General features: G+C 35.3%; 2 protein-coding genes across 8 annotated transcripts in view; one reads left to right on the top strand and one right to left on the bottom strand.

The window, feature by feature from the left end:
* LOC106075154 (uncharacterized) overlaps positions 1-12,522 on the top strand; it is a 62,865-nt gene extending 50,343 nt beyond the window's left edge. For all 3 annotated transcript variants that reach the window (XM_056004146.1, XM_056004147.1, XM_056004148.1), the window contains 2 exons: positions 1,471-1,604; positions 7,235-12,522. In XM_056004146.1, coding sequence (XP_055860121.1) covers positions 1,471-1,604; positions 7,235-7,867 — 767 coding nt within the window. In that variant the 3' untranslated portion in view covers positions 7,868-12,522. The remainder of the gene's footprint in view (positions 1-1,470; positions 1,605-7,234) is intronic.
* Positions 12,523-19,435: 6,913 nt separating this feature from the next.
* The window catches only part of LOC106079457 (solute carrier family 49 member 4-like), a 206,223-nt gene continuing 198,020 nt past the window's right edge, over positions 19,436-27,638 (bottom strand). For all 5 annotated transcript variants that reach the window (XM_056004138.1, XM_056004140.1, XM_056004143.1 and 2 more), the window contains 3 exons: positions 26,704-26,822; positions 22,256-22,438; positions 19,436-21,450 (listed from right to left, as the gene is read on the bottom strand). In XM_056004138.1, coding sequence (XP_055860113.1) covers positions 21,278-21,450; positions 22,256-22,438; positions 26,704-26,822 — 475 coding nt within the window. In that variant the 3' untranslated portion in view covers positions 19,436-21,277. The remainder of the gene's footprint in view (positions 21,451-22,255; positions 22,439-26,703; positions 26,823-27,638) is intronic.

Below are 27,638 nucleotides of genomic sequence, written 5' to 3'. Positions count from 1 at the left end.
CACACACACACATCCACCCATACACATACACATATACACACACACATATATATATATTGTTACAAATGAACAGTGACAAGTAGAGGTCAACGTGTGACCCCAGCGAGATGACACAGCAGCCAGTGTTCTCTGGAATCTACGCGTATAAACAAAGACAGGATGTGACGTGCCCTCACGTGTTGTTCCAGAGGACGAACTGATCTACGAAGGGGGCAGTGTTACAAATGAACAGTGACAGTTAGAGGTCACTACGTATGACCTCGGCGAGATGACACTGCAGCAGGTGTTCTCTGGAATCGACATGTATAAACAACGACAGGATGTGATGTTTCCTCCCGTGTTGTTCCAGAGGATACTAGCAGTGTTTTTGCAACAATGGACAAGCGATTAGGAACTCTATATAAGCCAGCGAGTTAATGTGAAAGTCAGTCGTGAATGAGTCGTCGATACTGTTGTCTACTGTGCGAGACAGTAGAAGAGAGATGTGTACGACTCGATGCAAGTTAACTAGGGTAGAGTTAACTGGAGTGGACTACTGTCGTTAAAGTCTATACAGCGAACTACAGTGGACTTGAGCCTTTACAGTCGATACAGTCGATGTAAGACGTGTGTGGCTCTGATTCGGTAGACTTGAGTACGACTTGGTTCAGCTTTGGGAGACCTGGAGCGACACTGGGAAGTGTGTCGTTGGTCTGTTCTGTGGAACACGGCTCGATGCAGTCGATATAAGACGTGTGCGGCTCTGATTCGGTAGACTTGAGTACGACTTGGTTCAGCTTTGGGAGACCTGGAGCGACACTGGGAAGTGTGTCGTTGGTCTGTTCTGTGGAACACGGCTCGATGCAAGTTGAGAAGAGAGGAATTGCAACGAAGTGAAAGATGAATTGCAACAAAGTATAGCTAACTGTAAACTGACATATATTGTACAGTCTTCTACGCTACATGTTACAGTGACGAATTGTTAGAGTTAATAGTCAATAAAGTTATATGAAGCTGAGAGTTTAGTCGTCAAGTTCTTTGCAGTGTTTTTATTTGTGTGCCTACTAGTACATCTTGCCAGAAGATTCAGAAATACGTAACAATATATATAATTTTTTTTTCACGGGGCCGCACAACCACCCCCCCCCCGAAAAAATTCTGGCTACGCCCATGGTCAGTGTGGATATAAAATATATATATGAGCGCGCCTCATTTCCAAAATTTTGTTATGTGGCCCTGAAAGAAAAAGAAAAGGTAGCAGCCACTACGGTGTGTACAGAGTGAATGTTCACATTTCGGAGTAACAAGATCGCACAAACGACGTTTTATATGATAGTGAGCAACAACTTTTTTGTTTCAAAGCTCATCAACTACAACTTATAGTCCTAACCTTATTTGTAGAACTAAAGATGCGTTTCCCCCTTTAGTGGCCGTCATTTTTTGTTCTCTTTCTTTTTTAAGGTTAATTATGTCTGTTCTCTATTTTGTTAGCCAGAAGATACATGGTTCCATGGCGATTTCGTCTAAACAGAAAATTATCAGAAAAATGGAAGTTAATCTACCAAAAGGTGATGTACGAAGAGTTTCTTGTGTCACTTGAAGAAACCTTAGCAGAACACTATCAGGTAGAGTGGTACCGTTACTTTTGATCTAGTGTTATTGTTCTTTTATTTGCACATTTAGTAGGTATTAAGACAAAAAGAATAGATCTTTATTCGAGTTATCTGCTCGCTGTGGCCTACACACCATTTAAGAATAGGAATTAAAAAAACAATGTAAGAAATGGAAACCTACCCTCCCACACCTATATATTCCACTAATAAATATTTTTCTATTCTAAATCCACCCAGACCATGCTTGTGACTTTCTATGTCCCACCTACAAATTATTTGATTGAAAACTACAATCTTTCTAATTATAATGTTTCTGTCCATTTCTTATTTGAATTATTTAGAATCTTAAAGTAAATTTCCTTTGGTAAAAACGTGACGTTAGAACAGTTGTCATATATCACATAGAAATAGTAAGATTTAAAGAAAGGCCTTCTGTTAACTCATAAATCTTATATATAATCTATTAAGACATCTTTTAAAGTATCAAAAATATAAAAGAGAAATATCATACATTGGTTCTTTTTACCTTTAAGGTGCTCACTAACACACGGTTTTAACAGATTCATAGACTAAAACGCCGCAATTCGCGAAAAATGCAAGCTTTGTATTTTGTTTTCAGTATTTTCCCAAATGGCCGCATTCTAGATCTATATATAAACCATAAATGTAAATTGCACTAAAATAAGAATTCCGTATTTCGCATATTTTCTCTCTTTTCCCTGAGCCAATTTATTTTTAATTTGCCTAACATCATATTGTATTTTTTTCTCGCTTCTAATTAGACACGTTCTCGACAAAAAACAAAAAGATCTACAATTTATTTCTTTTTTTTAATCTATAGAGAGATCAAGAAAGGACGTACGTGTACGTGTGTATATAAGCTGACTAATATCTGTAGTATTCTCTTCACTCTACATTTAAAAGCGGTCAAACTATTGCTTACACATAATTAAACCTTATTGTAATTTCCTTTTTTATAACAAAAAATGCCTCCCAAAAATGTAGAGTGGGGAACGAGAAAGGGGCATCTAAATGGGACCTTCAGAAAATATTTTTTCCTCCTGAAACTGATGGTCTATTGAGATGTTGGTGATGTCTACTACTTACTAATAGCGTATATTACTTGCTTTATCATTTAGAGATACAAAAAGGTAAAGCTAACTAAAACCAAAAATCTTTATCCAGAAATCAAAAGCTGGAAGTTGTATGCTGATGGTTAAAAAGCAAAGGAGCAGTTTTAGTGAAATTTCATTATGTAAATTTGGATTCTAAACATAGTGTTAAATTACCTTAATTAAATGAAAAATAAAACTTAAATATTGTGTGGTATTCCGTCAAAATAGCGCGAACAAAATAGCGCCGACAAAATAGCGCAGAAAAAAAGTATATTTTAGTCATTTTGAAAGAAATACTTTAGATATCGTAAAATATGAATAGAACCAATATTTATGACTAAGTTTCTTTTCTTTTTCATTACTTTCTATGAAAAACTCACCGATCTCACTGTGGAAGCCTACATCGCTCCTCTAGTTCCTCACCTTCTAAGGAGACTCGAACAAAAATTTCGTCACGTAGATAGTTGCCATTCGGGAATGATTGAGTTTAACTGTCTTAATGTGTTTTATTTCAAGTCATTGTATAAGTGACTTGTACTTTTAATTATTTATTTTATATCAATTCAAGAAAAATACTCAGCGCTGAGTTGTTTCATTTTGTCCTGGTGTTGTGTTGATTTTGAAAATTAGCAATCATTTATAGAACGAATTAGGCCGTTGGAGCACCACACAAGATCTGTCAACCTTTTTTCTCTGTCATTTGCCTTTTATGGAATTCAATTCTGATATTCTTTCTGAAAATATTGAAAACTGCTTTTTTACCTGCCTGGGTGGACCACATCGGGTCCGATTTTTGAGTTCGTGTTTCCATACAAACTGTCTTTGTAACCTTGATTTTAATAGTTTCATCTTAAACTGAGAGTTAAGCCTTTGATAGAAGCTACCGAAACGTGGAAGTGGAGATGGATTGGTCACAACCTTAGAAAAGATACCAACAACAGAGCTAGACAAGCGTGGAACCCCAAGGGCACAAGACGTAGAGGAAGACCAAAAAGAACATGTGGACGCAGTGTACTAGATGAAGCCGAGAGGACAAGAAAAAGCTGGGAAGCCATTAACAAAAAAAAAAAATAAAATTAGCAAGAGATCATGGAGAATGGCGTGTTTTTACAGAGGCCCTCCATATGTTCCGCGAGGAACGCAAAGGAAAGATGATGATGACCGAAGCGTTGTCCTATAGTCTGCCATACTGAGATCTAGATTTCTTGATCTACACTGACTACACTTATGGTAACCAACCCTAGAAAAAAACGTGTAACACTTTCATCCACCCCCTCCCTTTCTGCCCAAAAGTAAACACGCTAAAAATTTAGAACACTAAAAGTTTGACAGCAGAGCAGTGTGTATTGAATTGGTCAGATAGCTAAAAACAATAAATTATTGAAACTAATTTAGTTTTGGAGACGTGAGGTCTAGGGGTTTCTAAGGCCACCACAGACCAGCGGGCGTTACAGATTGGAAACAGAACACACAGGTAGCATACAATTGATAAAAGAATCCCTTTTTGTCAACAAGCTAAAATAGTTTAATGTAATTAAAATGAAAGGGGAATGGATTACAAAAAGTGAGGAGTATAATCATACAACCTAAAGCAATATACAAAGTAAGTATAGATAAATGAAATGGTTAACTCCTCATATTGACTACTGACTTAAGGAATGTGTAAATGCCCTATTAACTTAGCTCTTAGGTTCCTTGGTTCGGTCGTGGTCTCAGAAGCTTATCCCTCTGCTTTGGTGCTGTAGACTGTTTTAGTCTGCTAGCATGAGTATCAGCTTGGGAGGTGCCAACTCCAGCGGAATTTCCGTAATGGGTTAGAACTAAGAAGTAGCCCGGCCGCTGTTAGGTGTCCTCGAAGTGGGAGTGACACGGCGGGGTGGGGCAAAATCAATGATGATTAGTCAAGCTGTGGGTTCTAAGAATTGACTTCAGATGTAGAGCTTGGTACTCAGTGTTCGCTGATGCCACGGTTCCTTCCTCCAGCCACGGAGTTAAGGGTGGGTTCAACAGAAACAGAAGTTCTGGAAGTCGTATTGAGCCAGGAGAGCTAATGGGGATTCCGATGTTGTAGCAGGGAGGAATCGATGATTCAAATCCCGTAGCAGGCAGGAATTCCGCATAAAACAGGTGTGGGGATTCTGCAATAGGCAGGAATTACACTAACAGGAATGTGTGTGGATTCTGCGACGGGCAGGAATGCCACTAACAAGAAGTGTGGGGATTCTGCGACAGGCAAGAATTCCACGTAACAGGAACCAGTAGGTGTTTCCAGTCGAAATCAGGCTGAAATAAAACACCGAGCTAAATATATTCAATATATATAAAGGCATCGTGTTCTCCTCAGGCATAAGCCGTCAAGTAGAGAATCACTTAGTTCAATGAACACTTACAAACAATGAAGGTCAATGAAATCAGATCAATACAAGGGGAATGGTCATAATAACGGGTGGGGGGGGTAACATAACAGTGGATAGTGGTCAGCGATCATGACGTCGGCAACGAACAATGAAGTTAAATTTAAATGATGTACGGAGTGCCCGTTCAAGGGGCGCAACTTTTGGCTAAGCTAAATGGAAAAGGGGAGTTAATTTACTAATCTCTCCTAAGCGCAGTCTCAATAATATAAGATGTACAACTATATACAAGGTTGCGTCAATGATCAATTGAGCAACGTAGCAATAATATGGTGGACATAGGTTAATGTGCTCTATAAATAGTGTACACATGAAATGGTTATGTTTCTTACTTACAGTAAGAAATACACACAAATGAAAATATTCAATACAAATGAAATAAGTTAAATCAACATTACTAGAGTCCAGTAGTGAACATAATCTAACCCCAAGGTCCAAGTGAAAAGAACAAGAGTAAGGGAGCACAATAAACGGAGTCTGTAAATGAACGCCCCTCAACGTTCTAAATAAATGGGACGACTGCTCGCAATTGGAGAAGTTTGAGCATCATATTCTCCTTGACCGGAAATAGGGATTGGGATGGACAGCGTGTGATAGACCACGTGATGAGTCATGATAGATAATGTGACATCCGGTCAAGATTAGCTCTTCCCACTCGTTTGTCAAAATGAATACTTGGCTAGAGGTCAAGCGTGACGTGCGCTCAGGGTCTAGACAAAGGGGAATGGACAGTCTGGCTGCCTCCCAAGACGAAAGGAGCTCAGATCGTCTCGCGCTAGTGATGGAGTCTACTTTACAAGGTTGACAGACTTGACACTAGACTAGAATAATGGAGGCTTGCCCAGATGGGCAAACTGGTGAGTAGCAAATGTGGTTTGACATTCGTACTAAGAGAAGAGGAGATAAGCCAAGGTACATGACAACGTGGTTGACATTGTGGTAGACTCAGTCTAGCGAGAAGAAGACAAGGTGGGGTTTAGTGGTGAAATTGGGCCTAAGAAACCATTAGGATGAAATAAATTAATAATAATAAATTCTGTGATAAAATTGAGGGACACTGTCAGCAAGCTTTTGAACTGTGACAGTACATATAGTGCACGTATGTCTTAATACAAGTTCAGATAATCTTCGTGTGAAGTATGAAACACTTGAGAAAATGTTTTGACCATTCGATACGAATCACGTATGCGGAGAAGTTTTGAAATGTTTCTTCAAAAAAGTTTTGACTCGATATTGTTAGACATTACAAGGTGCGAAACAGAAGATGATACGAAATATTTAACTTACAAATCTAACTTTTTAAACATTTATAATAGAGTAATAATAATGTAATTTTCAAGGTTAATATTCAAACCTTAATTGATAACAACAATGAAATACAACTTTTTAATTTGATCCGTGTAAGCATGTAGGTTATGTTTAGACATGTTAACCAACAAAAATACAATAAGGCCTGAAATAAAATACATAGATTTACATTACTACGGTAGCCGCACACTAGTAGTAGCGGATATATATCTAGAGATATTTTTTGATGTGTCACCTTTTGTCAAAACATAAATTTTCCCTTTTGGGTCTCAACCCCATATGGGTGTCACCGCCTCTGCGTCAACTTATTATAAACATTTTATTTCTTTTTAAGAAATTGCATGTGATGTGTAGACAAGTCAACGTAAAGCCACAACATCAGTTGACAGCATAAGAACAAAGAACTCTCTTTTCAAAAGTTATTAAAAGTTCAATATCGATAAGGGATATCATTTTGCTTATCAAATCATGACGGCCGGTCTAGGTATCTGACCACCTCTACTATTACTGACCCTATTATATAATTGTGTAAGCGACTGTGGAAAATATTACAGCGCGACTATGTGTGACGACACGATTTCCCCACTCTACTAAATGGATGATCAAGTCAGACGGTAGCCTGCAACTAGTCCCATCTAGATGATGTGGCCGTTTTGATTCCTCGTCGAATCTTTTCTTCCCTTCTCTAAATGTTCCTTAATGTTGCTATTAAATTTCATGTCATGTTTATTCATTTTTTTACCTTTAGCACTAAAGCTTCAAACTCTATGTAATTGAATCAAGTAATTTCTTAATTTTGTTTCAGAATCATGAACACAAGATACTATTAGACTCACTATATGATGACAAAGAGATTAATATTGACAGATCCAACAGTATTGCAGGCCAAGTTGTATGTAACACAAAACCGGTTGTTGGCCAAGCTACTTTGTATTGTAGCCGCTTGAACAAAACCACGATTAAAAGTGATTCCCGTGAACATGTTAACAAGACCATTGCTATAGTAGCCAGTGACACAAGTGAAACTGTACACGTAAGCAACGATTTGGATCATCCAACTGTATTAACAGTAAATGATAAAGATGGCTATGAACTCAGTCCAAACAAAGGTGAATTGTTTCAGACTTTGAGACCCTTGTCAGAAAGTTGTGCTCTCGACATTCATAAAATGCCGAGTGGAGGCAGTCAGAGAGACAAAGGTTGCAGGCAAGACATGTCTCATCTAAAGAAAACACGTCTTGCACCATCCCATTTACAAAAGAGACTTGATGATATTATTGGAATCTATCAGGCCAGGGAAAGTATATCAGATGTAGTGAAAATGCGAACATTACAACGACTTGAAGACTTAAAGAAGAAGATTGAAGTAACCGAGCAATCAAATAAATTAATTCAAGCTTTACGATCTGCTCATGCACAACATCGTGTTGCTAAATAATGTCTTTTTTTTATCTAATCAAAAATTTAAAAATTCCATGACCATCATTAATATGCTAAGTCAATATATATCTACAGGACTGAAAGCAGGACTTCTACCAACAATACCTGCAATACATATATATATATATATATATATATATATATATGTGACACCGGAACGTTCGGCTGCACACTAGGCAGATTATTTCAGCTGGAGCTAGTGTCATTGGCCTGGCTTTTCTTTTCTTATACAATATCTTATAGTATAAAGCTGAAAGTAAGATGTATGTATGGTACGCATAGAAATCAAAACAGAAGAGGAGTAATTGTGTTTAGGAATTTAATACTAATTATATTTCAGGTGCTGTCTTATCAACTCACTCTGTGGTCTGTCTGGTAAAATATTTGTATACGTTATTTCTCCAACCCCTTTTTTTGGATCATGTTAAAACTTTACAGAATTATTTGCTAAATCTAACAAAACATGTGTCAATAAAAAATTAAACAATTAATAAATAAATTATTGGTAATTAATTATTTTGTTCGGTATCGAAAGAGGAGAAATGAATTCTTCTTATTAAGAGATATGGCTGTAGATGTGGAGATATTTCACTTATTACGTTTTGTACACGTTTTTTCTCCCACTTCTCATTCTCGGGTGAATCTGAAATTTTGCGTGATCTACTAGATCTATATATAAGCGAAAATACCACTGATCTTTAATCTATCTCTTAAACTATCGTACGTATCCGCATCAATTTTCGTACACAGGTTCCTTTTACCTCTAAGGTGCTCACTAAGAATGCTTTTTGACAGAAACGCATCCTGACCGCCGCAATTCGAGAAAACCACAAGTTCTATCAAACCTTTTATTTTATTTTCGGTATTTCCCCAAAAGGCCGCATTCTAAGTAGAAAGCATAAATAGAAATATTGCACTAATAGGGTTTGTTGCTGAACATAAAAATTATATATGTGTCAGACGCGAATAGCCCAATTTTCAGTAAAAGAAATTACAAAAGTCATTTCTCTATAGAAGAAGTTACGAAGGCTATATAAAATACAACCACAGACCTATATATACTACAATAAATATAGGTTTTTGATTGCTAGTTACGATTTATTTAGGTAGGTGCTGTTTTACTATTACATACCAAGTATTAGAGTTTAGAAAAACCCAGGTTTGTTTCTTGTGCAACGCTATTAGCTAACACCTCATATCATCTCTCCATTAGTATATTTAGATCTATAATCTAATTCTAGTCTAGATCTATTTATAAAAATCGAATAGATCTAGTAATAGTATAGATTCTATCATGAGACTAGATTGCCGAGTCTAGCCTATGCTATGCCTATAGTCAGTTTTTATTAGAAAAAAAGTCTAGACATTAATAGAGACTAAAGTTTTTTAATTATTAGATATAGACATTAGACATAGATCTAATAATACTGTAATACGTTTACTATACTCTATACTTAATATACTAAACTAGAGATCTATCTATAGATCTATCTATAATCTAGTCAATCTAGATCTATACAATATTCATTATAATACTTCTACTTATAATGACTTATTTAATAAGTTAGTACTTAGACTTAGATCTATTATAGTTTATTAATAGATTTACTTTTCAATGCCTAGACCTAATAATAAAATTGCTAATGATGTCTAATGACTGATTTTTTTTATAGTAATAGGCCTACTAGATCTAGGTCTAGACTCCTCTTAAATCTAGTCTAAAATAATGACTGTCTAAGACTCTAGATGATTGAGAAGTTCACATAGAGGTGTTTTTAATAATACAGCATGTCGGCTGAAAGTATATAAAGTGCTTTTTTTTTTGTAAAAATAAAAAAGAGGCTCCGGTACTCAGTGATAGATTGCCTAACTTTCAACTAATAATACATTAACAATAAACGTTGAATTACAAGAAAAGTTATCATTTTTCCCGACATTGAAAAAAGGTGCCGGTACCCCGTACCGGTGCGTACCGTCACAAAAATATATGTATATATCAATCTTCTTTCATTTAATTTTTTTGCGGGGTTATTGCTACTTAATACATTGATACCGGATCGATTTAAATAGGGCCTAAGTATACAAGCAGGATTTCGAGCATTGGATAAATTTATTTTTTAAGTACAAAGTTTTATGGAAGAGGCAATATATTAGTTGTTTGAAGTTTGTAACTTCTTAAATTCAGGCTAAAAATATCGAAGCCTACATTTTTACACTCATTTCTAAACAATTAGAAGAGATGGACTGACTCATAGTGTAGCTTGTGTACATCTGCAAAAACACAAACTCACAGACTTTCAAAACTATTAAAAGAAAAACTTAGTGATTATTTTACTGTATAATTCTATTATTATTCCTTTTTAGAATTAGAATATAAACAAAAATTTGCCATATGACTTTATTTAACAGAAAAAAAATTAAACTTACGTCTATTTATGCGGTTATTTATAGTTACCAAGTAATATAAAATATATTGAACTAACACGTACATTCATCATAATGCAGCCGTTTATGAACATAGCATTATTTAGGACCAATATTTTACAAAGGCAGCTTGAAGAAATCAGGTATACCCATTTGGAGAAAAACGACCACTTTACTCAAGAAAAATTTAAGAAACTAGAACAGACACAAAATAAACAGTGGCATTCATAACAAAAGAATATTCAAAATTGATTAGAGTAATCTTTAAAGTTTAAAATCACTACAATTTTTTTCAACAATTATTTTGTGTATGAAATTGTGTATCGGAAAATGCCGGGTACATGAAATAAGCTAGTCCTAAAAAAACAACACAGATCTTGGGTAAAATACTCATCAAATAAAGTACTGTAAATGTGTAGTTTCACGCGCTAGTTTCAGGTCTTTTCTTTTTATAGCCTCTATCGGGTTATATCCCAACTACCCGTATTTTTGTGCAGAATTTTTTTCTCTATCAGGTACACTTAAAATTATAGCATAATAATGTCAGTTTAATTTAAAAAGAGAACTGAAAAATACAAAGATATATAGGGAAAAAAGCGACTTCCGGCCCAATACTTTTTAATCAAAGAAACGAAACGGACTAGTCCAACAAACCCTATTTAATATTTTAAAGTAACTTTTTTTTTCTTTTCCATAATTCATTTATTTTTAGCGGCTCCCGTAAGGGGAAAAAGCCGCTATTAGGTTTGTTAAATATGTCCGTCGGTCCGTCTGTCGGTCTGTCACACTCAGATCTCGAAAACTAGAAGAGATATAAAAAATATTATTTCACCATTAAATGCGGCTTGAAAAGTTTAGGTGCAACGACTACTTTTGGTTTTCTAAAAGCAAACCGTCTAATTTATAAAATTAATTATGCAAGCGATTTTTTTAATAAAAATACACCAATTCTAAAACAATTACGTAAATGTAAGGGAGGCAATGTTACAATATGCAGTTTTGGATATTCTCAGCATCACAAAGTCAAATATATTTATAAAATGTACAAGAAATGTTTACAACTGTCACGTACACTATATCAGTAGTTAGCCATAGTCTATATTTAGCTTGTCGGCAGAATTTTAGCTACCTCGGGATTTTCTATCACTAAATAATGTTTTGAAATGGATATGATTGGTTTGAGATGTTGATTGTTGTACACTGAGCTGCATTTATTGGTCAGATTTTAACCAAGCGGCAGAGAGATATTTAGTCACATGACAAAAAGGCCCAAGCTTTGTAAGCTGAGAGATATTACCGCCAGTCTTGTGCGGAAAGTGTTAGAGATAACATGTACTAGAGTCTATGTTAGAACTCATGAAAGAAAACATAATTATATTATTGTGTAGATTACTGTAGATCATTTATTCTATTCAAGTACATTTAACCATTGTAATTATTTGTGAATAGCTTTTCCAAGTTTTGAATTAAAGTATTTGGTTAGACGAAGAGAAGTTTCTTCATTGAATACATAATGATATACTTAGATCGTCTTGTCAACTAGTAACTTCTAGATGATCATCTATCAACTAGCAACTTCTAAATGATCATCTTATCAACTGACGATTTCTAAATCCTCGGCAACCACGGTCATTGATAGAGCAATATAGATCAAGATAATCTTCAACGTGACATCTAACATCATAAAAGATCGTAACATCTGACACCATTTATGATCGTGACAACAACAAATAAAAATAATAGTTAAAGGTGTTTTTTCTGGTCAACTAGCTGCTAAAATTATAAGAAAACATTTCTGTTTGTTTATAAAGGCTAATAATGCACTTTGTATGTAAATATCACGCACACTTTTTAAAATTGACTTTTTATGCAGCAAACTTTCGTGCAGTAGCGTAACGTCGCAACATGTGTTGATGCTAAACCAATTCTTTAAATTTAAAAAAAAAATCAGGATTATTTTTTTTGTTTAGTGCCCCCCGAATAAAAGAAGCTTATTTTTGTGCATTTTTTTCTGTTGGTTGGTCTGTCCGTCACGATTAGATTAACAAATAACACTAAAGGCTATTGTGAATCTGATTTAACCTTAAAATTTTCATTCAGGAATATTGCAATAGTTTTAAGTATCTAGAATAGATTGTTCCGGATGTTTTGTGAAAAACAAATCAATGCCAACGAATATTTGTTTGCTCTTCTAACTTATATTAGATTTTATTTCCATACTTAAACGTTGCAATAAACATATGATCAATGATATGTTGTTCCAGTTTTTTTATGTAAATAGCATATAAATGCTAAATTAAAATTTCTATACTGATTTATATTTCATCTACAATAAAGTTGTTCTGGAAATTGTTTTATAAAAAATAAATTATGTCAAATGATTGTTTGAAATCGCATAATTGACTAATGTTGCACTTAAATTCTTTGACACTACGTCACTATAGTTTATTTATTGTTCCGAATTTTTAACTTAAAAGATATTTATGCCAAATGACTTTATTTTTTTCAAAAATATCGACCTTAGGTTCAGGATTTTAAAATAAGAAAGTAATTTACTAGAAACGATAATTGAAAATCACTTTTTAGACTTATTTTACAGTTAATTTTCTTGCCGAAACATAATAAGTTTTGTTTTTTTTTTCGGTAAAGAATGTTCCGGATTTTGTTTCGAAAAAGAAATCGACCTACATTACCTAAATATTTTTACAAATCGTCGTCAAAAATGATCCGAATTTTAAATGAAAAATCTAATAACGCTAATAAATGTTTGAAATCCCTCTTCTAATAAATAAAACAAATAATTTTCTCATTTACGAAAATTAGTTGCTCCGGGTTTTTTATAAACAATATTTTAACTCTATTTATGTAAAATCGCACATTTCTCACCTAGAATTAGCGCGGGGCTTTTGAACCTTCGGGGTCCACTGTGGCAGATGTCTCGTTCGGAGGCCGCATACAACCAGGTGCTCTCTTCTATGTCAGCCAAGGAAAAGTGACGCCTAAGCTGGTCATTGAAGAATTTCCGTGGAGCGCCTCTGTTACGTCGACCACCTTTTAGGTCACCGAAAAAAAGACTGCCTTTGGCATACGTTCGTCTCCCATACGGGATACGTGCCCTACCCAGTGCAACTGTCGGACTATAAAAAGTCCCTCTATACTGTCTATACCGCTGGACATCGCTGTTTGTAGTGCTGTCCTGCCACCGTATGTCCATGATGGAGCGCAATCATCTTTGGTGAAAGCACTCAAGAAGTCTTAGTTGTATCCATGTCTCAGAGCCATAATGAATATATTAATTGCAATATTAAATGTCAGAAAGTAACCATTTTAGAAGTTATACTGCAAAGACTTTCTTACAAGCCTATAATAGCCCAATAGTTTTACACGAAAGAAGCAATGTAGCTCTAGCTCTAGCTGTGGTTTTCTATAGGCCTACTGTTGGGGGGACTTTCTGTTCTAATCGCCATGTACACAATTACATTGAGAACTGACAGAATGAAAAAGCAACTCTTCGGATTGATAGACTTTATCTGATCGTTCATTTTCATAATTACAACAATATTCCCAAAATGACTTCGGGTATACATCCTTCCTTAACAAACTATTCATCCGAGCGAGGCTCGGTCACCTGATATTATCAGAGAGCTCAGACGTAAATGAGTATTTCAAAGAATTAGAACACATTGAAGAATACTGTAAAGATAATTTTTTATTATTAAATGTAAAAAAAAACCAAAGAAATGATAATCGATTTTCGTAGGGAAAAGAAGGAAAATGATATTGTTTCTGTAGCTGGAGAGACTATTGAAATTGTGCAAACCTTTAAATACCTTGGTACTATCCTAGACAATAAACTAAATTTTACTGCAAATCCTATACTCTTAAGCGAGCAATTCTTGTATGTATGTATGTATGTATGTATATATATTTATATATATATATATATATATATAAATTTTATTTCGAAAACGGCTCTAACGATTTTCTTTAAAAGTTCACGGTATGTGCATAATAGTGAGAAAAAAATTCTCAACTCATTGGCCACATCGGGAAAACTCGAGGTCGACCGTTATATCGGTTTGAAAATGCCTCATTATCGAAAAATTAATTTTGGCTAGAATGTTTTATGAATGAAATTTGCTATATGACGTCAATGGGAAAAAAACGTGACACCGCTTACGTCACTAGGCTCACAGCAGTACACTAAGACATTTCTTCGCAAACAAGAAAAAGTTTTAATGATTCAATTGGCGTAATTAAACATTTGCGCACCATCTTATTGTACATTGATCCATTATGAAACTATGGAAGAAAAATAATGAAATTAAATATCTTAATGTATAATTAGTTATTGTGTTTTAAAGGATTTATAAATTGTTTACACTTTAATTCCGTACACCTGTAGGTAGCTTTTACTTTGTTATTATTTTGCTGGTGAATTATTGCAATGTGTTTAAGCTTCGAAGTCTATTGTACAATACCAAAACATAGGAAATTGTCATAACACAGCTTATCTATGCCTTACTTGCACAACCAGGGCCGGCCCTAATATTTGCGGGGCCCTATGTGAAATGGATTGCGCGCGGACCAGTAAGGGTAGGGATAAGGATAATAAGTGAAAATAAAACTTTGTATTAGAAAGTAAATTCGTCTTTGCATTACATTTTTATTAAATGAAAGCTGACGATGCCGTTTTTATATATCACGCGTAGGACTGGCGTTTACCATATTGATTGACACCCCAAAATGACAATTTTGTCTTTTTCTTATGAGTTTCAGATTTCCATGAGCTCCTTGAAAACAAGGAGACCACGGGAACTCTATTATGAATTATAATGGTTTAATTTAATAATTTACACCTAGAACCTTATGAACCTTCAGGGCCCACTGCGGCAGCATAGGCCTAAGGATGGCCCTGATGATATCCAGCTCGCGGTCAACGGTTAACAAGTAAACCTCAGTAAAACATGTTCCAGAAGTCACCCAATAAAACCTACTCAGCCCAAAGATCACCGCACATAGACATCTTAAAATCTTAAAATCCGACAGTCACGCTTTGCGTGGCACTTATTCCGCATGGGGGACGAACATATTTTGACAATCTTTTTTTTAATAAGCTGAAAGGTTGTCGGAGTAGCAGAGATGTCTCACAATAACGCTTCTTAAAAATACTAATGTGATGTTTTTAAGTCTCTTAGAAAAGAAATGCGCGATTTTACTTTGTTACTAGGTGCACGTTTTACACTATAACGTAGAGATTTTGCATCCTTTGGTGATTCTTACTAAAGCCATAATATTAGTGAGAAATGCAGTATTTCCCGTGGCTGCGCAGCCCCAGCTGTGACCTACATATTTTGCCACATCCAGGGCAAGCATAACCATTGTCCGCAGGTGGTCGATTTAGATTTTCTTTTCGCCGTCTGCGTTTGTCCTCGGCAGCAGATTTTCTTTTGGTCTCAAATGTGTATCACCGCGGCCTTCGTAAGTGACCTCCAGCTGTCTCGTTCGGAGGCCGCATACAACCAGGTGCTTTCTTCTATGTCAGCCACGGAAAGTTGACGCCTAAGTTGGTATTTGAAGCGTTTCCGTCGGGCGCCTCTGTTACGTTTACCATTTTTTAGCTCACCAAAAAAAGACTGCCTTTGGCATACGTTCGTCTCCAATACGGGATACGTGCCCTACCCAGTGCAACTGTCGGACCATAATAAGTCCCTCTATACTGTCCATACCGGCGTTGGCAAGGACATCGCTGTTTGTAGTGCGGTCCTGCCACCGTATGTCCATGATGGAGCGCAAGCATCTTTTGTGAAAGCACTCAAGAATTCTTAGTTGTTTTCTGTAAAGTGTCCATGTCTTAGAGCCATAATGAATATATTAATTGCAATATTAAATGTCAGAAAGTAACCATTTTAGAAGTTACACTGCAAAGACTTTATTCCAAGCCTATAACAGACCAATAGTTTTACCCGAAAGAAGCAATGTAAAACGTTAAGACGTGAGCTGTGGTTTTCTATAGGCGTATTGTTGGGGGGACTTTCTATTCTAAACGCCATGTACATTTACATTGAGAACTGACAGAACGAAAAAAAACTCTTCGGATTGATAGTCTTTACCCGATCGTTCATTTTCGTAATTACAACAATATTCCCAAAATGACTTCGGGTATATATCCTTCCTTAACAAATTATTCACCCGAGCGAGGCTCGGTCACCTGATATTACTGATTATATCAGCAAAAAACGGCAGCCAAGATTACGACTACTAAGAAAACTGTCCTCATTTAATAGTAGTGAAAAGGCCTTGGCTATGTTTTATCACGCTCACATCTGCAATATTTTAAGTTTCAATATCACTGCCTGGTATGGCAATCTGAGCATTAAAAATAAAAATAAACTTAATAGAATCCTAAATGCTGCTGGCAAAATCATTGGCAAAAAACAAACCCCATTTGGGCAGTTGTTTGAGACAAACATCTATAAAAAAGCTAACAAGATCCTCGAAATAAAGAATCACCCTTTGTGTCAGGATTTTGTGATTTTACCATCACAAAAGAGATACAAGACACCGATAGCAAAGACAAACAGACACAAACACTCTTTTGTTCCCCTGGCAATCAAAGCATTAAATAAGAACAATCTGGTATAAACCTTGTCACATGTAAATTATGAGTGAGTCTGGTGTGAATGTACACTTTGGTTTCTTATAGTTATAATGTTTTTTGTTTGGTGTAATGCACAAATTGTAAGACAAATTTCCTTACGGATAATAAAGATTATTATTATATATATATATATATATATATATATATATATATATATACATATTTAGTCTAACTAGCCCATCAAATGAAATGCTAAAAGAACTCACTCGGTGCACCAATGTCTATGAATCCTCAAGAAGCTGCTCGTATAGAAGACATTTTTTAGTTTAACTAGGACGTGTGACGTAATGGAATTTTTTTCCTTTGACGTCATAGGGAGTTAATTATTTAAATGAAATGCTAAAAGAACTCACTCGGTGCACCAATGTCTATGAACACTCAAAGTCAAGACTTTGTTGGTAAGTCTTGCGGTGCTCGCACTCTCCCTGTGAGGCGGCCCCGTCAGCACATTGCTTATTGAACGCCTTGGTACAGTCAGGAATCACGTTGATTTAATCAGATCTCTGCTAAGCGCTGTCACAGCCAATGTCATCATTCTTGTCGTAGAAGCCTAGCTTGCACGGCTCGCTATTACAGTCATAGACAGCGCTACAATCAACGGCGTCTCCGTTGAGTAAAGGATTGTTTATACATCTCCACATAGTAGCCATCTTGTCGTCGGTTTTTTTCGTCACGGTATTAAACGTTTCAGGCCTTCTGCAAACACTGCCCAACAACACAAAACATCTAAAACATCAACTTGACAACAAGAGCTTCAATAAACAATGTGGCGGTTTATTTACAACAACAGCCAATAAACATAATAAATAACTTTAAATGCTTTGCTACACTACAGAACTGCCTAACTAATCACTACAAGTCTCTCTATCTCGTACAGCTACATTTTTGAGGACTCACAAGGTAATCACTACAAGTCTCTCTATCTCGTACAGCTACATTTCTCAGGACTCACAAGGTAATCACTACAAGTCTCTCTATCTCGTACAGCTACATTTCTCAGGACTCACAAGGTAATCACTACAAGTCTCTCTATCTCGTACAGCTACATTTCTCAGGACTCACAAGGTAATCACTACAAGTCTCTCTATCTCGTACAGCTACATTTCTCAGGACTCACAAGGTAATCACTACAAGTCTCTCTATCTCGTACAGCTACATTTCTCAGGACTCACAAGGTAATCACTACAAGTCTCTCTATCTCGTACAGCTACATTTCTCAGGACTCACAAGGTAATCACTACAAGTCTCTCTATCTTGTACAGCTACATTTCTCAGGACTCACAAGGTAATCACTACAAGTCTCTCTATCTCGTACAGCTACATTTCTCAGGACTCACAAGGTAATCACTACAAGTCTCTCTATCTCGTACAGCTACATTTCTCAGGACTCACAAGGTAATCACTACAAGTCTCTCTATCTCGTACAGCTACATTTCTCAGGACTCACAAGGTAATCACTACAAGTCTCTCTATCTTGTACAGCTACATTTCTCAGGACTCACAAGGTAATCACTACAAGTCTCTCTATCTCGTACAGCTACATTTCTCAGGACTCACAAGGTAATCACTACAAGTCTCTCTATCTCGTACAGCTACATTTCTCAGGACTCACAAGGTAATCACTACAAGTCTCTCTATCTCGTACAGCTACATTTCTCAGGACTCACAAGGTAATCACTACAAGTCTCTCTATCTCGTACAGCTACATTTCTCAGGACTCACAAGGTAATCACTACAAGTCTCTCTATCTCGTACAGCTACATTTCTCAGGACTCACAAGGTAATCACTACAAGTCTCTCTATCTCGTACAGCTACATTTCTCAGGACTCACAAGGTAATCACTACAAGTCTCTCTATCTTGTACAGCTACATTTTTGAGGACTCACAAGGTAATCACTACAAGTCTCTCTATCTTGTACAGCTACATTTTTGAGGACTCACAAGGTACCACAGTCTTTATGCCTTGCTGTTCTGGACTCAACTGTCCTTTTTTACATACTGTCTCTCGGCCGTAAAGGCTTTCGGTCACATGACCATGATACTGGTCATATTTGCGTGTACTAGCAGTAATGCCCCTTGTTCAACAGCCGTTGACCCGTTGACCTATGTGATTGGCCTGAGTCGTGTGTATCAGTAGGCCGCACACACATTAACCCTTTCGGTCCGCGACGGCGGGCTACATACTGTGTAGTATGTGATCAAATAGGAAGTGTTAGATATAGGTTGTCTAATGGAACTTCGAGCAAGTTAGATAAAGACTATCAAATAAGACTAAAAGTTAAATATAGTGTCACTGTTTCATATCCGAAAATTGAGATCCACCTATTCTAATACCAATAAATGTCTGTATTCCATCTCCGACACCAATAAATGTCTCCGTGTTGTTTAGGATGGGGCATGGGGTTCATGATTTATATGTAATGTAGGTGTGACAAGGATGAATGTATACTTCTTTTGTAAACGACCAAAAACACTTCATATAGCAGACACAAATGTTTATTATATGAAATCATCACATAAGAAATAGTAAACAATAACAATCCAAGCATAGCAAGTAATTCTCCTTCATAGAAATAGATTTAATATCGTGAAATGATATTATGACTGGTACAAAGTAACTGCTCTATGCAGACTCTGACTATACTAACTGCCATCAATTCTTAATATCATATCTATTGACTGCTTGTCTTGACTACTTAATAGTAACTGCCTTCAAGTCTGGATAGCTGAAGGTTAAAGGTATTCTCTCTCAAATCATGTTTGTAAAAATAGAGAGTTCAACCGTAAGGCATAAACTTTAAGGTAACTTGTCCAAATTCAGTTAGAATGCATGAAAAAGAGACACAAATGTATATTTTTATGTGCATACTTTTTATTAAAGAGTTGTGTTAAAGTTTATGTTATACGATATGCTCAATATATATATAATTAGATGATCGTTTTATTATTGGAGATTTTCACACTAAACTCAAATTCTCAGGACTCTCAATTGAACTTCCCCTGTTGACAACTAAAAAAAGAACCGAGCTATACATTGCAAGACAGATGATCATCAAGTCTTTTCTATTGCCACTAGTTAGTTACCAATTTTTTTTAACGTTTTATCCCATAGAGGGAATTTCTAATGCTCTGGAATGTGAAAATATTTTTGCTTCAAACGGAAGTACTTAGAAAATTTTATTCTGCATTTGCTAAAAGGTGCACTAAAAGTATCATAAACCTTAAATAAAAAACATAGCTTATCAATATTTTTTTTATTTTGTACGCCGAATACACCAAAAAAGCTATGTATTTATAGTTGTTTTTTTATCATGTATGAAAATCTCAAAAAGTGACCAATACGTGTGTGTGTGTGTGTTGACAGCAAAGTGCGAAATCCAGCTTTCTCTAAAATGCCCGAAACGTCCAGGCAAAGTGAGAAATGATTTCTCTATTTCCTACTTTACCTAGACATTCTATAGAATGACTACAAACGCTTTAGGCAAAGTATTAAATGATGATTTTAAGTATTTTATTAATAATATAAATTTCTCGGGATATATCGATTCGTCAGAAATCTAAATAATTTAATCTCGTTCTTTAAAGTTTCACTAGAGTGTGGAGTATGTTTTATTACGACAGCCTAAGTGTGCATGCTTTCTACAACTTCATTGTGCTAAGTAAAAAGTGGATACAAGTGACAAAAGATGTTTCATATTGTGTTGTATGAGGCCTTTGAAAATAGGTCCATGTTGTAATGAAGGCAAATACGACTTCTAAGTAGGAACCACTTGAATAGATATTATTTAAAAGCTGGTAACACGTTTTGTTGTGCTGATCATAGAAAACATACGTTCATTGAACTTGCTGATCAAGACTTCAGTACTATTCAGTTTTTGTCTGAAATGTATATCATATGTCACCAATAAAAAAAAATGCTTCTATCCAAGGCAAAGTGCAGAGAGAAATGGAGAAAGACGGTTGTGTGGTGCCCCAACAGACTAAGAGAAATGTGAAGGGGATTATTCTATGTTCTTTTTATTTAGATATAACTGTAAGTCAATTAGATCGAACATATGCAAAAATTTCAATGAGAAAATACCTTATTATAATTATTTAAAATATCTGTACATATCTGTATTCGTTGAGTTCCTTTCCTATCATTATTACAATATCTTTCTAAAGAATACATTTTCTACTTTGCCTGACGCAGATCTAGTCTATATAGCATGTCTAGGCAAAGTAGGAAATGGAAAATTAGTGTAAAAACGGCTTAGGCATTTACACTTTGCAGGTAACATATGCACTAATGCAAATAAACTGTGAAATTTCTTTGAACCATTCTACTGTTTGTTTTGTATGGTTTTGTTTTCTTCTACTACATCAACTTGTTGTTCTGTAACTTTATGAATTGTTTCATCTACTTCAAGCCTTTGGAATCTTCCTTTCACCAGTGCAATCAACGGTATTGAAACTGTAACAGAGCCTATGGCTACCCAATTCATCCACATAGAACCTGCAATAGATGAAAATGTTCCCATTGTTATCAGAGTAATATTAAATGCGAAATTAAAAGAATTTTTACTACTTTTTTATGATAATGGAGTTTCCTCTAAATTATTTTATAGCACCTAGAAGTACTTTTCATAGACTTCATGAAGAAGAAGAAGAATAGAAGATCACAATAATGATACTTTTTACTTAGTTACATCTTAGCAGAAGGGAGAATGTTTAGGGATCATATTAAGAGTTGAGCCCACCTATAAAGTTGAATGATTTAAATTAGACCTGCTAAAGTTACTCAACAGTACCTTCTCACAGTGATAAGAAAGTAAAAAAAAATTGTTGTTTTTTTTCACATCTCTTGTTTCGAAATCTCGAGGATACACCCGTCTCGTGAAATAAGCCGGTATACTGTCTATGCTTATTGGGTTGCTTTGGGTAGTTTAATTCATTCTGTTTATTTGTTAATAAAATTAAATTGGTCCAACTAAAACATTTTCTTGTGAATCAAATATTGTCAATCAAACATATAATTATTGTTCTTGGATTTATTTAATTAAAGTGTTTTTGATTAATAACATCGAGGTTAACGATTTAAGAAAACTATAACCATTCACCATTTCTAAAAAAGCATTGGTACAAATATTTGGCTACACGTTAACCATTAGCTACTAGGATGAATGCAGTAATTCCCTTAAACAAAATGTATTATATTTGACTGGTTACATCATTAACTTCGTTGGCTCGTTGTTGTGTGGACATTCATTGAGTTTGTTTTTAGAAACGGTCTAAACACAATATAAGAACCGTGAACTCACCAACATCTGGAAAAGAAAACACTGCCAAAAATATGATGCCTCCAATGTTGTTGAGTAATGTCAAAACGCCATTAGCTGCCCCCTCACTAGTTGGAAACGCCAGTTCACAGCCTAACTCATAGAGCAATGGAACAGCGCAGTTCAGACAAGTAACTCCACCTATAGTTGATGTATACAGCAGAGCTGAAAGATTTAGAAATGTACAATCATTAGTATTTGAATATACGTCTATGTCTCTAGCCTCATGAAATACTGCCATGTAGATATAACACTGTAATTACAACAACTAAACATTTATATACACCTGTGTGTGTGTGTGTGTGTATGACCTCTTTCAGTCTTGAAAAGATTGTGAATCATGTCTTAGAATTAAGATGAATGCCTGGGCATTAACAATGGTCGGAACGATGTCGCCCATACAAAAGTTATCCCCCCCCCTCCTTCTCTAAACAGTTCATGTATCCAAAGGAACGGCAAGTGCAGATACAGTTTGGGATCAGCAGCGTCGCAGACTCTGCATGAGGGTCGCCATTTCCGTAAGGTTGTTATTTTCAGAAAAGTTTAAGGATATTGTTGTTAGCTTCCTTCAGTCATGTCATGTGCTTATTATGTTTATTTGACTTGAAAATCTTGATGATATAAACTTGTGACATATGCAGGTCCGGAGGTGCCTTGATTATAGTTTAATAATATTATACTTAAATAATCAAAGAAGTAACAAAGTGCTGATATGTTTTTATAAGTTTTAATAAATGTAAACTTGAACTTGAAATAATAAATGTATGTACAAAATATATATTATAATAGATACAGGATTCAGTGAAAATGATCAATAAACTGAGTAGATATTTACTTTAAAAGTAGCGACTTCTAAGTCTAACTGTCTAGTTCTCTTTCCTCTCAAGCTAACACTCCTCTTTTTATATCTTTCTTTAGAATAAAGAACCGTGACATCTCAATACCCATCCTTGACTCCTTGACCCGCTTACATTTAATTTTCCTTTTAATTGTTTTTGTAATTTAACCTACGTGAATTATGTTTCCCTGCTGTAGCCTTGAACTAAGTTTTAATCGGGGTCTTTCTGGCATTTAAGCGTGGGTGCGCTGATCTGATTTGAGATAGGGACAATGTCCTCATTTTGTGAACAATGAGGTGTCACAAGGGACGTGACAAGTCATAACGACAATGGTTCATCTCGTAGAACACTTTCATGTGACTGTGGAGCTCTATTTTGGAGAGACACTGCCTTCCACGTATATCGCAGGTTAATGTGGCTTTCGGTTTGTTGATAGTCAAGCACCACACTATCTATATTATTTTATTAGATGCTTTCAATGGCATGCGTCTCAAATAGCCTCTGACAACCAGTCCAACTATCCAAAAGAACTCTTAAATGTATATGTATGATTAAGAGTCTCATATGTTCGTAACATATTATCCTTACGGATAATAAAGATTATTATTATTATTATTATTATTATTAACAAGTGGCGCCCAATGGAAAGGTAAAACCCACGTATTCAGCTGTACAAAGCAAAGTCGTTCTCCTGTCAACAGACAGTCGAGACATTAAAGTCTAGATCTAGTGACAGTGTATTATTGGTAATAGACAATGGTGGACAAGGCTAAGATCCCAGCGTTGAAGGAAGATGGGAGGTTGTTGGATCTTGAAGCGTCAGAGCTAAGAAAATATGTTCAAGAAAGGTTGAGGGAGAGAGAAGAGATTAGCCATAGAGAGAGAGAATAGAAATGGAAAACGAAAAGGAGAGATTAGCAATGGGGGAAAAAGAGAAAACGAAAGGATTGCCAGGGAAGAAAAAAGAGAAACCAAAAGGATCGCCTTTGTAAGGGACAAGAAAAATGAATTAGTTGCCATTGAAAGAGAGATTGGCTTTGGAAAAAGAGAAGGCGGTGAAAAAGATTAAAACAGATCAAGAAAAAGAGTGATAAATGAAAAAGTGACGATATAGGGAATAAAATGGCAAAATATAAATGTGTGATATTCAACGAAGACAAAATGGACATTGACATTTTTCTGAAAACGTTCGAAGTCAAAATGAGAGAACAGGAATACCCTGATGACAAACGGAAATTCTTGCTATCTAGCAATTTTAAGAGGTCAAGAACTTGGAACCAGTTTTCAATACCCTAAGCTTGCCATCTAGTGCAGAAGCTGATTCAGCTCCAGAGGAAATACCTCCAAGCAAATTATGATCTGAAAAAGAAGTTCCAGCCAGTTCTTTCGCTGGAGTTTAAAAAAAAACACTTTCCAGTTAAACTTTCACATTATTTGGAACCACATTCATCTGTGAACACACTTTTTTTTTTGTTTGACAATTTTCAAGTATTAGAACAGATCGGTGATGATTGACTGTAATTGACAGCAGTCACAAGAAAAACAAGTTAGCTAGTTCCAAGATTCCGGAAAAGTATGCGCGAGAGTAAACAGTTATATACTTTATATCAAGTATTACTATACATTTGTGTTGAAATTTTGTGATATAAATATGACAACATTGTACTAAAAAAAATCGTTCGTAAAATTAGTTTAAGAAATTGCTAACTCTTGTTGTAACTAATCAATTGTAGTGCAAAAGTTGTAACATTGTAGTTACCCTGGTTCATACATATTTTTAAAATGAGCTCGGCTGTATATGATCTAGAAAGTTTAATGCGGCCCTCGGTAGAAAAAAGGTTGCCCACCCCTGCTTTAGTCTTATATTGAACATGCGGTTTTATCCTAAACAAAATGAAAATCCCCCTTGGTTATGCTCTTGGAATTTGGGGATTTTCGTTTGTATAATTTTTAGTTTTGTTTTATATAAGATATATGCATATCCCCTGGAAGGGGATTTTAAACTCAAAACCCCATTGGCTGCACTTGGGCAAGTGATGGCTTAATATTAAAATATCACCTAAAATTAACAAAATCAAAGCAAATAAGCTTACAAAGACAGTTTGTGTGGAAACACAAACTCAAAATTTTATTCTGATATTATTTCTGTAAATATTAAAGCTTTCCTTATTACCTGCCTGGGTGGAACACTTCGGGGGCCGATTTTGAGTTTGTGTTTCCACACAAACCATCTTTGTAACCTTGTTTATTTAAGGGTATGACCTGCCTCTATCACCTCTGCAACTCTTTTTAATAATGTAACAGGGGTTTCATGTACTATTCCACGGCTCGTGCGAAGCAGAACGTTTTGGTGTCAGACAGATTGGCGCTAAATGTTTTAGGCACATTATACATGTTCATTTGTATACCTTTTTAGTTGTGTTTTTTTAAGATACATATCTATGTCTTATACTTCTGTTTGTGATAAAAAGTTTATTTTTTTTGTAAAGAACAATAATTGTTTTGTTGTTGTTTTGTAATCATGAAATATTCAAAACCTTTATTACAACATTTTTTAGGGTGAGTGAGTCAAGAGAGAGTCGATAATTTTCTATAACTCAGCAATTTGATAGATCTCATAGTAGGGATGCACCGTATTGTAGCTCTAGTGGCGGCCCAGCCATTTTTCATTATCTGGCCACATTCAGCTTTAGCCGAATATCGCTGCGGGATATTTGGCGGTTAGTAAAATGTACACCATAATATCTACATTTCTATTAATATGTATATAGTGGACGTGGTTAAATTACTCTCTTTTATGTAATTATTAACGTTTATATTTGAAACAAAATAATGTGTTTAAAATATATAAATATGCACCACAATCTTTTATTAGAAAGACATAGTGTATTTATATAAATAGAAATAAAATTTACATTATAAATGAGCATTACATACATAGCAGTAATGGCTAGCACATGTTTTTACTTTGTCTTTACCTTTAAGTCAGTTAGCTCAAAATTGGAACCAGTGAAATCTGCCCATGTGGAGTATCACCAGAAAATGCCGACCACGTCCTCCAAAACTGCTCTCTCTACCAAGAGGCCCGTATAAGACATTGGCCCCAAATCACCCCAATAGAAAGAAAACTATATGGAGAGCTCCCTGATTTGGAAACCACTGCGCAGTTCATCTCATGTATTGGTCTAGTCATATGAACACTCCAACATAACAATGAGAACGATGAAGAAGAAGAAGTTAGGTAGCATTTTTTTCGCTTAATTAACTGCTTGACGCTGACATCTGTCTAGCTGTGCAGATCTCCAGATGTAGAGATGAACAGCTTCTACATCCTTTTTTTTATGTTCCGTCCATCCCATTAACTTCATAGATGGACAGGTGACCACTTCAAGTCAGCTGTATTTGACGTAATATCTACATTCTGACACTGTCTAGAGGTCACACCTTCTGTGAGAACTGAATTTGTTTACTTGGAGGAAAATCTTTTGAAGGTTTTTTTTTTAGGGGAATGCACTTCATGCCATACCTTACACGGGTAACGGGCTAATGAGTTTACTTATATGGAGAGAGAGAAGAGAGAGAGAGATTTACCTCGTGTAAAGGCCAGGCTATCAATCAACATCAATGTAAACAAAATGAAACACGCTGAACTAAGAGCTAACAAGATCAAGATACACTGTTTGCTGCGTCGAGCAAATAAATCTGCAAACCTGAAAATAAAACAATAATAGTGTACAAATCATAAGTGTTAATGTGGCAACCATTAAATTTAAGAAGAGCAATTTTGAAATTCCAGAATTCAGATGATAAATCATATTGACACATTTTTTTACAGAACAATATAAGCTTATTTTATTAAGCTATGTATTAAGCTTTTCAACATTATTTTAAAGTCCTAAAGAAATTGAACGAGGTTTAACAGAGCTTAGAATTTTACTGCACGGATAATAGTATGAAAAAACTTTTTTTCACCTACATGTCTTTAAAATAATAGAAGCAAGATATGTTCAATCCATATTCTAATCGAATTAAACCTAGTCATAGTTTAGCTTTCTTTTCATACATTGTGCTAATAATTAAGATCTTGTCACATTGTAATATTTCATTTTCATTCATTGTGATTATGACGTTGTTTTTTATATCAATATAATTAAATGAATATATAAATAATGTACATTGGAGGCTGACAAATCATTACGTCGTTCCACGGTTTATCAATATCATACTGGTACTCTCCTAATTTGACCACCATTATACTAAATTGATTTTGAATTTATAAACTTTACTTTGTGTTGTGTAATAAGAGCATGCATTCTCCTATAATTCAATACGAAATATAACATTTTCTGATAACAAACAAAAACGTTACTGAAGCTTAATCATAACAGGATAGTGAAATACTAGTTGTCCTCTGTGACAAGTCAAAAACTCGCTGTCAGAGTCACTCAAATTTATCACAGCATTAATTATTATTTTTCATTATTTATTTATTTTATTTTAGTTATTTTCCCCTCCTACCCCCAAAT

Source organism: Biomphalaria glabrata, chromosome 11 (assembly GCF_947242115.1).
Source record: "Biomphalaria glabrata chromosome 11, xgBioGlab47.1, whole genome shotgun sequence".
Lineage (NCBI taxonomy): Eukaryota > Metazoa > Mollusca > Gastropoda > Planorbidae > Biomphalaria > Biomphalaria glabrata.
The sequence above is the reverse complement of the archived record's forward strand: the minus strand, read 5'-3'. Positions and strand labels throughout refer to the sequence as shown.